At 49.5% G+C, this 15247-nt stretch overlaps 4 protein-coding genes across 4 annotated transcripts; all 4 read right to left on the bottom strand.

Annotated features, from left to right (window-relative positions):
- Positions 1–1061: 1061 nt before the first annotated feature.
- L3040_006401 (uncharacterized protein) lies at positions 1062–1562 on the bottom strand (the record flags this gene model as incomplete). Its single annotated transcript, XM_007289190.2, has 1 exon — positions 1062–1562. The coding sequence occupies one exon, from the start codon at positions 1560–1562 to the stop codon at positions 1062–1064; it is 501 nt and encodes a 166-aa protein (XP_007289252.2).
- A 1765-nt stretch (positions 1563–3327) lies between these two features.
- On the bottom strand, positions 3328–4434 carry L3040_006400 (uncharacterized protein; the record flags this gene model as incomplete). Its single annotated transcript, XM_007289189.1, has 2 exons — positions 3328–3906; positions 3967–4434. The coding sequence occupies 2 exons, from the start codon at positions 4432–4434 to the stop codon at positions 3328–3330; spliced, it is 1047 nt and encodes a 348-aa protein (XP_007289251.1).
- Positions 4435–6569: 2135 nt separating this feature from the next.
- Positions 6570–8206, bottom strand: L3040_006399 (uncharacterized protein; the record flags this gene model as incomplete). The annotated part of the gene is made up of 4 exons (XM_007289188.2): positions 6570–7224; positions 7332–7482; positions 7568–8063; positions 8117–8206. The coding sequence occupies 4 exons, from the start codon at positions 8204–8206 to the stop codon at positions 6570–6572; spliced, it is 1392 nt and encodes a 463-aa protein (XP_007289250.2).
- Positions 8207–8757: 551 nt separating this feature from the next.
- L3040_006398 (uncharacterized protein) lies at positions 8758–10803 on the bottom strand (the record flags this gene model as incomplete). The annotated part of the gene is made up of 3 exons (XM_066154095.1): positions 8758–10049; positions 10110–10700; positions 10800–10803. 3 exons carry the CDS (start codon positions 10801–10803, stop codon positions 8758–8760), a joined length of 1887 nt encoding a protein of 628 aa, XP_066011081.1.
- Positions 10804–15247: the final 4444 nt, after the last annotated feature.

Below are 15247 nucleotides of genomic sequence, written 5' to 3'. Positions count from 1 at the left end.
AAAGTCAGCGCGCACTGACTATTAGAGAAGGCTCCTTGCGGGAAGTTTATCCTACGACGTACGTAGTACGTACTACGTATCTACCCAGTTCCCTGCAAGTCATGTAGAGTTCGCACAGCCCGCGAGATCAGTAGACTTCTTCGAAATCAGGACTAAGTTCCAAAGCTCCACCACCACTTCCCGAGACTCTGGTCCCCTGGCCCTCTCACGATGAACGAATTCTCTTCGCTGATGGCTGGCTATCCTCATCTTCATCATCAAAGTTCTCTTCATTACCAAGATTCTTCGCATCATCAAGATTCTCTGCGTTTGATCCAACCAGACCTCTGTGCTCGTCACCGGAAGAATCTGTCTCCATGAGCTCGAGCTGAGCGTTGAGTCGAGAAGCGATCGAGCGAGCCTTGTTTACCTCCGACTTCAAACCGGCAACCTCATTCTTCAACTTTACTAATCAATTGGCCACCTTACTACGTCGCAGGCGTAAGTATTACCCCTCGAGGGTATGGAAAACAGGGGGTTTAAAGTGGAAACTAAACTTTTAAGGCACCCTCGAGGGGTAATACTTAGGCCTGTACCGTGGTATTTCCCCGACCTCAATCCGATCGAGCACGTTTAGTAGCATCTTAAGAAGAAGCTTTACTAAGTGTTCCCCGAGGTTGCAATCAACAAATCGAATTCAGAACATGCAAGGCAAAAGGATGGAGAGTTGTTTGCAAGCTGCTTAGGATACGTTAGATTAGTCGTTGTTTACTAAATTGTATCAGAGTATGCCGGATAGAATTGAATCTTGTATCGCGGCCGAAGGCCGGCATACTAAGTATTAAGGTCCGTGCGCATTCGAATAATTAGCTCAAAAATTGAGAAGAAGGAAAAGAGTCTAAAGAATCGAATAGTATTTTTTTATTTGATTTGGATTTGTAATTATTGCGTAATTAAGAAGTGATAGCTGAATGTCTAATGCTGATTTTGATGTTCTCGATTAAGTGGCTAATAGCAGTTGCCTAGTACTGTAGTCGATATGCACACCACTCCAACTCATTCAAAATATACCGATCAGACATTCAAAATATACCGATCAGACCAAAGCTGGAGGTATATCGTGCAGATCTTGTTCGAGCGTTGATATCGTTATCACTGCCGCTCATTCTGTCGCTGTTATCGCTGCGGCTGTAGTCGCTATTTTCGTCGTTGATCTCGTGGGTGTTCTGAAACCATTGGCATGTTGGAAGCCTCTGGGTAGACTCTTCGTCCGCTGCGTCATAATCAGCACTCTGTATGATATCCATGGCCATGTCTTCTATGAGACCATCCCACTGCATATGCTCGGAATCCAAATTGATGTCTGACAGCCACGTCTCGCCGTTTCGCTCGTCGCTCGGTCCATGTGCCTGGTGCTCGAAGATCTGCTCTACATCTCGCAGGTATTGGCCCTCCTCTGAATCCTTACTGGAAGAGCTGTCATCGTTGCCGCGATCGTCGCCCGGGTCTCCCTCTGCTTCCTGTCTCTCATGTCTATCAACCTTGGCTCGTAGTTGCGCCACATTCGTCTGAAGTTCCTTCATGTCTTCGTTCAAGGATCTGATTTCGTTTTTATCGGTAAGGCTTCCAAATCTCAGCGTCGTGTTCTCGCCCTTCAACTTCGAGACCTCCGTATCGTTCTACTGGATTTGGTCCTCGGCTCTCCGGAGTTTCTTGGCAAGGTCTCCCTGCTCCAGATCGCTCAACTTCTTTTGAGCATCTGCGAGCTGCTGCTATAGCATCCAGATATCACCTGCCCCAAAGGTTAGGGTGACTTTCTGAAACTGCTTGAGCTTTCTTACTGCAGTTCGACTCATCGCCTTTCGTACTTCACAAGCCCTCCTCCTCCTCCTCCTCCTCCTCCTCCTCCACCTCCTTCTTCTTCTTCTTCTTGTCATGCGCAGCCCATGCAGCGGCCTTTTCGGCCATCATAATTCGCTTTATCCCGCATCACAACCCCTGCATACTCTGAATCTTCAACTTTGAAGCGGTCTCCAAGACTCCACCATCCACTTCTACTAAGTAGCATAGAATAATAAGACTGTATTTCAACATTAGATCGTTCTCACAATGAGTCTCTTTAAGCAATATCTACTTCGCTTCCATATTTTCCCTGTTCCATACTTGATCTCAATGTCGTCATGGAGTTCAAGCATCTTATATTTGGAGAGCTCATTCTACAGAAGCTTTCTTTTAGCTGAGTGACATGGTAGTTGGAAAAGGTATTTTTCAAAGAACAATATCGCGACAAATGCTACTTTGCTCGAGCCGGCCTGGTGAAGTAGATCATTGATAGCTACCCCCTCCCACATCTCGTCTACTTGAGAGAGCTAGAGTCTATCAGAGCAAGCTGGAAGCTGAAAATTGTACACTATAGTCTAGGTTCATTCACTCATCCGCATCCAACTCCAAATTGCCCCAGTGATCCAAATCCATGAGGGCACCAGGTTTCCCCCCTCCATCTGCGTCGAGAGTGTTCCTCGACATTTCGAATAAATTCCTCAAATTGAACCAAGTTGCTCTACGCTTGCTTAATTGAAGCCTCGGCTCAACACATCAGGTGCAGTCGCCGGCCATTACTGGCTACACTGACGCGTTGAACGTGAATTCTTTTTCTTCTACAATTTCTTCCGCACTTATACCTCTACCGCTAAATCATATAGAAAAATATTGACTTAGCGGAACTTCAACCAAGAAGCTAGCAGCAACAAGAATACATGAGCAAGTGGTGGGGCTAGAAAGGGCCATTCCTTGACAAAAGGATATCCATCTTCCTCACGTCGGCAAAAATCTTGGCCTTAATCAACGGGTAAATACTAATTGCGTCAAGCATTTGGATGTCGTGGTAGTATTTGAGATCTACAATGTATTACTGATAGCGTGGTGATCAATCTACCATCAAGTGATAGAATAGGCTACATCTATATTGTTTTAAAGGTTTAACCGTTAGACTGGGCAATTTGAAGTGGAGATCGATATGCTGAATTGGGGAGTCAGGCCGGGCCTGATGGCCTGGGGCAGAAAGTCCCAGTTAACTAACACCTCGGCTTGGGCTGGGGCTTTGGATCAGATTATAGCTAAAAGGGGGCGGGGGAGGGGAAAAAGTCAATATCCGATCGGCTTCAAGTCAAAAGACTCACAAATATGCGCATGGGGATTCACACTTGCGGTAGTCACGAGATACATTAACAACTTTCTTTTTTACAAGTGAAAGCTACAAACTCCCATACAAATTTCCGAATGCCGAAGGAGAGGAGGAAGAAGAAGAAGAAGAAGACAACCGGGAAAAACACCCCCCCCCCCCCCCGTTTACATTGGTTGCGCTAAGCCCTCCTTCTCCTTGCGCAGGTTGTAGATCTCGTCCTCCAGATCCTGCATCTTGGCCCGCTTGCGGGCAATCTCCCGATCAATCTCCTCCCCAGAGCGGCGCTTCTGGGAAGCCGGAGCCGGAGCAGGAGCAGGAGGAGCAGGCCCGACCGACGGCTCGTTGGCGGGCGTTGGCGGAGCGCTGGCCGTGATGTGGGGGTGGTGGTGCTTCCCAACGACGTTCGTCTTCGGCTTGGTGCCGATCAGCTTGTACTGAACGTCGCCAGCCTGCAGCAGGCCGGCCGCCACATTCTCGTCCGCGCCTTCCAGCTTGACCCGGAGAGCCGTGATGGCAGTGAGCGCAGCCTGGAAGCGGCCGTCCAGCTGGCCGAACTCCTCCCCCTCGTCGTACTCGGCTTGGGTCTCCTCCCCTTCCTCTCCCTGCTCGCGCTCCTGCACCCGGCGGAGCAGCTGCTTGATCTCGTCCTCCAAGACGAACAGGGAACCAAGAGAGTCGTAGCCAGCTTCGCTGACGGCGCGGTGGTTGGCATCGGCGGGGGTGGCGTAGTCCAAGAAGACTCCCTGGATTGTCAAGTTAGTTCTTTTCGCTCGGGGTTTTGGAATAGGCTTTATGTAACCTACCTTCAGGAGACCAAGATCGGAAACTAAGTCACGGACACCGGCCTCTAGTTGGAGGCAGCGCGCAGCGGTAACGCTCTCTCGAGCTGGCGATGTGGGAGGAGAAGAGGCGGGAGTATTCGGTGGTGGCTCGATGCCAGAGGTGTCGTCGTCAGCTGGCTTCTTCGCCTTCTTTATTTGGCGTTTGGGGTTCGTTTTGGCGACGGGGGTATTGCTAGTAACGGAAGCAGCCGTATCTGGCTGTTGGGAGGCAGGAGGACTAGCAAGGACAGTTGCTTCGTCGAGAGTTGTTGAACTTGTGCCTGCTGCCGCGAGCGATGGTGTTGTTGCTCGATTAGCTGTGATCGCCCCCATGCTAGCTAAAGTGGCAGCAACATCGAGCTCAAATGCACTATAACTGCGAGCGGTTGGAGCATTGGAAGTTCCACCATTGGTCTGTTGAGATCCAGTGTTCTTGTTGGCAGCCGACATATTGAACGTCTGGAGGGTGTATCGTAAGATCGAAAGAGTAGCTTGGAGGTGGATTCGGAACCTAGAATGAATAATGATAATCAGTTTGGGTCATATCATTCAGATCAATACGCGATGGGATGTAAGTCAGTATTAAGGAGGTAGCGAAAAGGAAACGCAGATATCGAAAGCCGGACTCAATATCATGATGCGATAGAACGCGTCGATACAGATGGATAGCACTTACAAGTTTGTAATTTGAAAGACCGCGGCGTACAAGAGTAAGACCTTCCAAGTGGGTTTCTTCAAGCGCGTCGATTGCTTTGACCACGACCAAGTGAGGTGCTGGGAAGCGCGTAGTTTAGAAGAAGACAGCTACAGCCGATCGCAAGAATGAAGATGTACAGCAGTAACTCTCGCAGAACCAGCAAAGAAGTATTAAAGTCAGCGCAGGAGTTGTTATGCGTCGATGCGTTGCGGTGGATAGATGGCGGGGTGAGGCGGAAGTGTGATGTTGTGGTATTGTTGTGTTGTTGTAGTATTGTTGTGTTGTTGTTTAGGAAGGAGGTCGACGAAGTCGAAAGTGAGCCCCTTTATGCTGCTGGCTACCAACATATCTCGTAGTGCGAGAAGGCAGCCCGAGACAAGCAGTGAATTGCAACAAAGTACCTGCGCCGCAGCAGAAGATGAAGATTAAGCTCAGATTCCTGTACTATAAACAAAGGTCCATTCACCTTAACTATTTACAAGTTTGCTTCGTCCTTTTCTTTGGCCCTTCCAGGAGCGTAGCATGGCGCACGAGACTCTTCTTCTGCGTATACCTCTCCCGAAATCGATTGCCTCTGAAGGATATAGACCAAAGGCCGGAATTGACAAGAAGGAGACGCATGCCTGGAGCAGAGACCCAGTCGCTTTTATAAAACAGTCAACGACAGAGCTGGCCCATGGTATATTATAGTAAATGTATACCCATATCATTTAATATCTCTTGCACCGTATCAAAAGTAGATAGCCCAGAGAAGTCTTTATCTAAACCGCCTGTAACACCGCATCTATTAACCTATCACTCACTATACAAAATATCCAAGTTCGATGCTGGGCGAGGAGCACGGAACGAGCCATAGGTCGGATCTCTCCCAAAGAGCAGATATCAAGTGTCATCAAACCTGATCCCACAACGAGATAAGTTTCTAGGAAAGCTGCGCTTCTTATCTTTATATCCTCCTTGTTATTTACATATATCATTCCTCCTGCACCAGTGTTTGCTCGTTTGCTCACAGGTGCAGAATCCGCAGAGTTCCTGGCATATCACACATGCCCACGACAAAGAGCATCAGGAAGCGCATGATCTCAACTTATTTGCTCATCAGAATTAAAACCCTCCCTGATTCCAGAGCACCAAAAATTCTTTTCCTGGATCTGATTGTTTCGGCATGCAGCATACCTTCAACGTAGGCCTGTTGTTGTTGAAAAAGGCAATAAAGGCAGCTTAGCATAAGCTGAACCCACCACCTCCCCTAACTTGCCTTTCAGTTCCACGTCGAGTGATAATAGCTAATCTCTCCTTCTTCCCATGAATTTTACAGTCCCCGAGAAGAGTCTCAGAACATGCCTGATTCCAATACTTGGAAGCCTGTCGTCACGAAAGCTTGAAACATCTTTAAGTGATGATGTACTTGCCTTTCTAACTCCAAACAACTTACAAGGCATCATTCAGTCGACTTCAAATCACCTATCTATCCTTCTACTCAACACAAACATCCTATGCAAGCTATTACTAGGAGCCAGCAACCGCCCTATTACGATACTCTCTCAATGTATATCTCACTCTCTTCCAAAAGCACACACTTTAAACCTAAACATAGACCCTGCAACCGCATTGACGAGGAAGGTGGGGGGTGGCGAGGGGACTGGACAAGTAGTAGCAGTACAGCTGTTTGCAAGCTAGGGGAAAGGAAAAGAAGATGCTGATACTAGTCAAGGAATAGTTTCTCGGAAATGAGCCTGGATGTGGAGAGAGAATTGGTGCGATGGATGTCTAGGTTGCTGAGAACCACACTCCAAACCCGATGGCGAATGTCAGTACGAAGGGTTAGGAGAGAGAAAAGCTCAGTGGATATCGGTGTCTCCATGGATTTTCTCCTGACGTCAAATCTTTAGGTGTTTACTTCCACGGGTACAGATTCAACTTTCTCCCAGCCATCGACGCCCAGTATCCCTCCATCATCAGCTTTCGGGTCGATGGCCCATTTTTTCACGGCAGTCGCTTCCAGACTTGTCCTCCATCCCGCCTCGTACATCTCGATACCAGTCCATGCAATCATCGCCGCGTTATCCGTACAGAACTTTGGTGGCGGGAACACCAACCTCACTTTCTCGTAGCCCTTTGCATCCAAGATTGTTCTCAGTATTGCTTTGAGGAACTGATTACTTGCCACTCCGCCCGAGACAACCAGCTGAGCGACACCTTCCATCTCAGGCCTTTCGAGCGCAAAGAGTACCCGAGACGCAAGATGCTCGAATGCTACTGTCATGGTGAGTTCGGCAAGAGCTCGTCGCTCTCTATCGTCCATGTTGGGACGTTGGCCTACGAGGTACTTCGCGAAACTTCCAATACCGGAGTAGGTGAAGCAATCTGCGTACTTTATGGGCCCAGTAGGGCCCGGCGTCGAATATGGCGGGTTGATTGCCCAATCGTAGCCATGCTCTCTAGCAAGCCGCGGGCTGGTGAACGATTTCGGCGGAGAGTACTTATATCCCTGGCCGTTTTTCGGATCGTAGGGAAATGCAAATTTCTCGAGCAGCACTCCGCTGGAGGGGCAGGAAAGTCAGATAAGATCACGTGAAGAGGGGGATGGAATAGAAGCAGGAGAGGATAATGTGTCCTGAGATGGTAAAAAGAGCCTCTCGCTACCTACTACATGACATCTTTGGCGCCGTCAAGAACCGAATTAGGCAAAATATCCCTCGCGCACTTGTCAATCATGTCTCCAATAGCGATATCTGTCGTATTGGCTAAGATCTCGTGGATACATAGAGCCTTCGAGTGTACTAGCATTGTATGGCCGCCTGTAGGACCCAGAAGAATCAGTGTTTGGGTGACCAGGAGAGTTATGGGCGAAGGATAAGAGGTTCTCCCCCATGACATACGTACCAGAGACCAGCAGCGTGAGGAATGGAAACGCTGGACTGTATACTGGTACGGTATTTGGGGAAGTTGTCTGGGTAGCAGCGACGAATCGCGCGGTCAGTGCATGTGCCTGCATATGATTGACGCCTAAGAGAGGTATCTGCCATGCTACGGCCAACCCCTTGGCCGTGTCGATGCCAGTCAAAAGACTCGCGCGCATGCCAGGCCCTCGAGTGACAGTGATGAAGTCAGGCTTCTGTCTGACGACAGTTCCTTCTTTCCCTTCGTGATCGACCACCAGAGAATTTCTGAGAAGGCCCTTTTTCGTAAATCGAGGGAGCTTCTGCAGAGCCTGGCGGATCAGCGAGGAGAGATTCTTCTGGTGGGATTCGTGAGCAGCAATAGGGTGAACACCCCCGTACGCTCGGTTGTCGGAAGTGATTCTTTCATGGAAGAGCAGATCAGCGTAACCGTTTTTGCCCGTAGCAAGGACGGCGACGCTGGTATCATCACAGGAGGTCTATGTTTGCCAGGTTAGTATCCGGTCTATTCGACAATAAAGTTTGATCCTACCTCGATGGCGAGGGTCAACAACCTCCGCCGCTGGATGCATTGCGGCTTCAACCAATTGGCACGCCTGAGAGGAAGCCATCGTGGCCGCATCAAGCTGGAAAAGCAGATGGTGGACTATTGGGGGTATGTTGATGTCGACGCGAAGGTTATCAATGGTGGTAGATCCAGGGGAGCTTCAGCCACACCCTTACACGAGTAGGTACGAGTAGGTACGAGTACGAGCACGAGCCACAGCATCCTTGCTCCACATTTCTGGCGCAACGAGGCGGGTTTCACAAAGCGGGATTTTTCAGCATATGGATTAGTTAGAAGCTGGTTATTAGGTATGTATTAGAGTGATAATAGCTAAGCGATGAAAAGTAAATGATACGGGAAAAAGGTCGAGATAAGCCATAGAAAGGAGAAAAAAACTGTATCCTAGTAGGCAGCAGAGCCGTGGAAAAAAAAGGAACAAGAGGTATCATTCATATAGCGTTGCGAAATCAAATCAAATCAAGCGAATATAGCCCCCTCCCCCCCCCTTTTATTAATCCCCTCTTGTTCCGGAAAGAACGAAGAGAAGAGCTCTTCTATATAATCCCATCATCATACACGCATAAGAACAAGATACCTTCACATCTACCGCGTACAAAGCAGCTAAGCTAAGCATGCACCTCTTTCGACGCTGCGGGAGTCTCCTCGTCCCGAAAGCCCTTCTTCTCATCCACGCTCTCGCCCTCGCTAGCCACCTCCCGAGCCACGGCATCCTCGCGGCGGAGCTTGGCGTCGTAGACGTTCTCGGACAGGTTGTACTCGTCGTGGTTGAGGTCGCGGTACAGCCACCAGAAGACGGCGGCGGCGACGAAGCCGACGATGGAGGGCCCGCCAAAGACCCAGATCAGGAAGGGGTCCTTGATGACGCCGGCGAAGGCGAGGCCGAAGGCGTAGGCGATGGCCGACGACATCAGGTTCATGCCGGAGACGAGGCCGCGCATGTTCGTGGGCGCCATGGAGTAGGCCATGCCGAAGGCCGGGATGTTGACGAAGAGCTCCGAAATGGCGCCGATGGCGACGGGGACAGCCGTCCACCAGATAGTGATATTAGCGACAAGGGCATTGCCATTATCGTCGACGCACGAGCTGCTGGAGCCGCGGTCCCCGCAGGGGCCGTCCTTATAGGCGTAATAAGTGATGACCGTGTAGCCGATGGCGCCGGTGGCGGACATGGCGAGGCCGAGGGTGATACGGGCGATGTTCCCGAAGTGAATTCCGCGCTTGCGGAGGAAGGGGTAGAGGACGTAGTTGAGGATTGGGGCACAAATGATGATGGCGAAGGGGTTGATATTGTTGATGACATCGTTCGGGACACCGTTCGTCCTCAGCATGGTCGTCAGAGCGGATTGGGCCCCTCCGAGGCCGTTATCGTTAATGCTCTGGATCGGAAAGAACATGAAGATTCCCGTGGCCAAGAAGGCACGCCGCACGTCGTCGACGAACTGGTCGTTCCACGGGACCGCAACGGGTGCGCCAGATACCGCAATGTTGGATGGCTTCGCGGCCTCGAAGAACCCTCCGTTGCGTTTGAACATCTTGACCAGCCCGCCTCGGCGGAAGCAGAGGCCGAGAATCTTGAAGACGTTTCCGAGATCGCTTCCTCCCGGCGGCTTAATCACGAGCTTCTTCTTAAGGAGCACGAGCATGGCCGGCAAGGGGAGGTAGACGATGAGCGGAAGGCCGAATGCTAGGCACCATCCGACATACTTCTCGGAGTAGGAGGTTGCGACGTTGAAGAAGCCCCCGATATTGACCATGAGGTAGAACCAGAGCATGACCCGCTCGGTGGTCGCCTCTGGGTCGATCAAGACCTTCTCGCCCGTATCAAGGACCTTCGTCGTGAGCCGGGTCTCCTTCATCTGATCCAACAGCATGGGAGAGATACAGGGCTTGAACATGGCTGGTGGGTTCGAACACGTTAGCGAGAGGAGCTATTGTCATCACGTGCGGGCTCGCTTACCAGCACCCAGAGCCAGCATGTACAGCGAGATGAAGTAGGGGATTTTGGCATTGCCGTTGGCCAAGAGCGAAGGGGCGCCGGCCCCAATCATGAGCACGTGGGCAACACCGCATACAATGACACCCCAGAAGACCATGTTATAGCGACCCGTCTTCGTATCGGCTAACCAGCCGAAGAAGACCGGGAGCGCGTAGACTAGCATGGAGAAGGATTGCGAGACGGCGGTGGACTTGACGGTGCCCATTCCGAGCGCGCCCGCGGTATCTTGGGTTCCTCGCTTCGGTGCCCCGTAGCCGTTGCCGCCGACGGGCATCTTGCGGTTGACAAAGTTCCCGATCAAGGGCTGGACTCCGTAGTAGGAGGCTCGCTCGGCAAGCTCGACGAAGCAGAGCGCGTACGCGATCATCGGGACAGCACCGGGGATACGGCGCAGGGTGTGGCGCTCCTCCTCGGTGGGCTCGTTCACGTGCGAGCCGACATGGGGCCGGTCGGGCTCGGCCACGACCATAGAATGCCTCCCATCGACGTCGAGGTGCGCCGCGGTTCCTGAGCCGGGCAGGGTGGTGTTGACGTCGACCACGATATTGGCCGCTGTTCAGTTAGCCGAGCTCTGTTATGATGGAATGGAATGTATGCAATGGAATTTGTGGAATGTAGCCCATGGATGAATTGGATCCCTATAATACATACCCATTATGTTTTGTTTGTCTTGCCACTCGCGACGGCAGATGGATGGTGGTGGTTGAAGTCGACAAAATGAGGAGAGGTGTCGCAAGAGGGGGGGATCGAGTGAGTACTTATGCGAGTCGTACTGCAGCACTGGGGGGTCCAATTGCGAACGAGTACCCTATCAGTGAGTGAGGGAGTGAGGGAGTGGGCTGTTTGTTGGTGGCACAGGGTACGAGGGAAGAAAGAGAGAGAGAAAGAAAGAGAGAGAAAAAGGGTAGGAGAGAAGTTACTCATACATCGTATATGATATATACATCATATACATATTGACTGACCGACTGACTGATAGATGGATATCCTCCTCCTCCTCCTCTTACATACAGTTGTACATCTCAACTTAGCTCGGCTCAGCTCAGCTCAGCTCCATCTCAGCTCCATGTCCCGTGTTCCCCCCCCGCGCTGGGAAGGTAATGATGCAGGCCAAGATACGAACAATCAATCTTCCAGAAGATTTGCTGACAAGCTCGTGTCACTTCCTTTTTTGGGGAAAGGGAGGACCATCTCCATTGGTCAATTCCCTTAACTAATTCCCTACCTTATCTCGGCCGCTCCCCGGCCACACCTTCCACTTGCAGCCATGCCATGGCCCACGGAGGCGTGCCGCGGCATGCAAGCAACGACAAGAAAGACGCCGGCCACGAACAAGCGGGCGTGGGCAGACCGTGGCAAAGCTTGGGACGCTTGAGGAGACGACAGTCGGTAATGCACGTATGAAAGTATATTTATGTATATATATTCGATGAACGGGATGGTAGATGTAGATATTATTCATCCTCAACAAGATGACCCCAGATAGAGATCCATATCCGAGGCAACCACTACAGTCGATCCTGTGGGGCGGGTCGTATCAAAACATCGCTTACGTAAGCGAGCAACGTTGTAAACAACCAACCAACGAAACACGACAGCCACCCACATCCTCCGTATCTCCCAGCTATACACACATAGCAGCCGCTCACACTCAGTTCAGCTATCCTCCTCACGTGCCGAACAGTACGCCCCGAGAAATGAAATCAGTTTTGCCTCTGCATTTCAAATCGACATGTATCGCCCGTCAGCTTGGTTGGTATCTATGCCCGTTATCTCCTCCCCTGCACACCACTCCACCACCGCTCGCGTGGGAAGGTCAGTTAGCATTCCAGAAGGCCAGCCACCGATCAGCCACCGATCAGCCACCCATCTCCTGTGCCCCGCCCCGTCAAAAACGGAAGAAGCGCACCCGTCAAAGAAATCAATCCCGGTCTTCTGATTAAAGAAAGATAGCCGTTAACAAAGAGCCTCGGCCCGTGCAAGATACCGTTTCCACTTCATTTCACTTCATTGATTGGTAGATTGTATGGAATCTGGATTTTTTTTATGCAATAGTCTTTAGCTGGCTGACGATCCAATCTTGAGAATGAAGAAGTCTTGGGCCATCTATCTGGGTCGGCCAAATCTTCCCAATCCAGCCCTACTAACTTACGAATCAACTGACAGATATCCCTCCCGCCTCAAGATATCATCAACTTCGGCCCGGCAGACAAGCAAACGATTCAAGTTCATGAAGCGACTCGGCAATCGGCAATCGGCCATGAATACCCGATCGACGACAACCCGCGAACACAACAGAAAGAAAACAACACAACCCCATTTCGGCACTCTTTTGAGACATCATCAGGGTTCGTTCGTGCTTTACTCAAAGAATCTTCGATGTTTTTCCTTTCGCAACTCTAAAAACAGACACATAAAAAAATGATAATTATACTTCCATCACCTTTTCCCAGCCTTTCCATAAAGTCATCTATCTTTATTACCCTCCTACCTGATATCTAATCAGCTCGTCTTTATACATACAAGTAATTATTTCTACGAAGCACTCCTTCTATCTTATGATACAGATTCGCAATTCAAAAAGATATTTTCATCTTTTCATCCCTTCCTTCCTTTATTTCTCGTACTTATTCATTCACTGTCGATTGTCAAGAATAAGAATTTAAACTGCAAAAAAAGAACCCTTTCTTTAAAAGCCTCGCTTTCCGGATTATTCAGAATGATTTATTTTTTGTTCATTTTTTGCCTTACGTGTGAAGACCTTCCTGAAGGAGCTGCAAGGCAGGAAGAGGAGAGAGAAAAAGAGAAAGACTTGCAATGACTAAGTCAGGAGGGCGCCAGCCCTCTTGCATACCAAGGATTGACTTTATTGCTGTCATCTCAATTATTGCTGTCATTTATTCCAAGACTCTACCACTGTAATTTGATTAACCTCAAGTCTTAAGCAAGTTTCAAGCCCATCGTCGTGAACCTGGTTCACAAAACATGGTTCAACTTCTCCACGAGCATTATCGCTCTGTATGCGTTTATCTATAACCTCCTATTTGTGTACTCATCCCACACAGCTTGTATATGATTCCTTAGCTTAGCACGTCGCCGTACCCATAGGAGGTCCCAGGGCGGCAGGCTTCGCCTGCCACCCGCCCGACGCAGAGCTCTAGTGAACAATTGATGAGCTACCCTCCCACGCAAATCAATACTACTACTACTACTACTACTACTACTATTACTACTGTTGGTAAATCACAAGGGGTTTGATAGACTAGTCTGATCGGGTTTGTATGTGAGGTAGGTAGGGATTTCCGAATCTGTATGTGAGGGAGCTGATTTGAGTGTTAGTGGGAGGGTAGGCGGAGAACTGCTGGCAATGATGCCTAGAAAACAGTTCGAGTGATAGGAATTAGGTAATAGTTCTTTTTTCGAAGTTGTCTGTTTCCTGCTTCTTCTCTTTGTGCGTGATGGACGCGAATTAGTTCTTCTCTCGAAGTTGTCCAATTCCTGGGTTACCTGGCTGTTACCAGTTGTAGGTAACCTTTAGCTCAAATTCAGGGTTGGCGGCAAATCAATGAATGAATGCCCCTGACTCAATTTGAATTTTCTGGAACCTTGCGAATCTGTGGTTATTACCACATACAAACTCGAACTCCTCGAACTCCTCGAACTACACCACCTCACCTTACCACGCAGCCACAAACATGTTGGCAAGTCAGTCAGTCAGCATATCACTCTCGCCATCCCTCGCTGCAATCGCAACGCTCACACAACACCACTACAGCGTCTGTTCGACCTATCCCGACAGGCTTAGGGTACAGCGTTAATGTAGCAACTTAGGGGGACGATTTCGACATCAATGATGCCGAGCAGGTTCTCCATTCACCCACAGTCAATGAATACATTACGATGTGTTTAGAGAGTTAAAAACACACTTATGCAGGAAAAAAAGGCGAATCCCTCTTAGAAGCCTTCTTAGATGACTTCAACGGATGGACATCAGAGATTTGGAGACATGCACATCGATCTGCCTGCCATCAACTCCGAGAGCACCTCGTCTTATATAGAGTATGGTGCAAACCAGCCAAGAGACACTCTTAGGCCTCGATCTTTCATGCCTTAGTCCAAGAGGATACACTTGAGCCCTGGACTCCAGAACATAAGGCAGCTAGGCAAGTAATTTATCAAGGAACAAGAGATCAAGGAGGCAAAGAGAATTGCGTACGAGCAGAAAGGTAAAGGAGTCTTCGGCACAATAACATCTATTACACTTGCATCTACACTACCTCCGCCAGTTGTGCCAATTGCGCCAGTTGCACCAGCTACACCTACGCTACACACACGACCAATGGGCCCTCTTCCACCGACCACAACCATCAACAATATAACCCAACAAACCCGATCAGACTAGTCTATCAAACCCCCTATGATTTACCAACAACAACAACAACAACAACAACAACAACAACAACTACTACTACTACTACTACTACTACTACTACTACTACTACTACTACTACTACTACTACTACTACTACTACTACTACTACTACTACTACTACTACTACACCACCACTACTACTACCACCACCACTACTACCACCACCACTACTACCACCACTGCTATTCCCCGTAGCAAGTACCAATCCATCATATTGTCGAGTGTAGAATTCTAGAAGCTTGATCAAACTCCCTACTGTCCCCATATGCCTCCTCTTATATATAATCCTCGTCCCCGAGCGCACGGTGACCAAGAAGGACCAAGCGAGTGAATCACACACAAGGCACAGCAATTTATTCATCTCGAGCATTCTTTCCACTCTCATATTTTTTCCCCCTTAAAGCTACCAAGCCTGAGGCTGTAATTCCAAAGATGAATTTCATATTCGAGTAAGCAAAAAAAGTATGTCATAGCTCCTCCCCTCCGCTAGAAAAGCGGCTTCTCATCCGTGCAGAAGAACTGGATCTGGGCTGTTATATTCAGCCAGCTTCCGCTTTGCGCTTTCTGGGTGATCACAACCATTTATTTCTCGAAATGGGGGGGGGGGGTCTATATAGATTGCGATAGCCTTCGCAGATTGAATTGATTTGGTTTGGCTTCGTTACGT

This window comes from Drepanopeziza brunnea, assembly GCF_022702325.1.
Source record: "Drepanopeziza brunnea f. sp. 'multigermtubi' strain 214-2 chromosome Unknown ctg11, whole genome shotgun sequence".
Classification (NCBI taxonomy): Eukaryota; Fungi; Ascomycota; class Leotiomycetes; order Helotiales; family Drepanopezizaceae; genus Drepanopeziza; species Drepanopeziza brunnea.
This window is presented reverse-complemented; position numbering and strand designations above follow the sequence as displayed.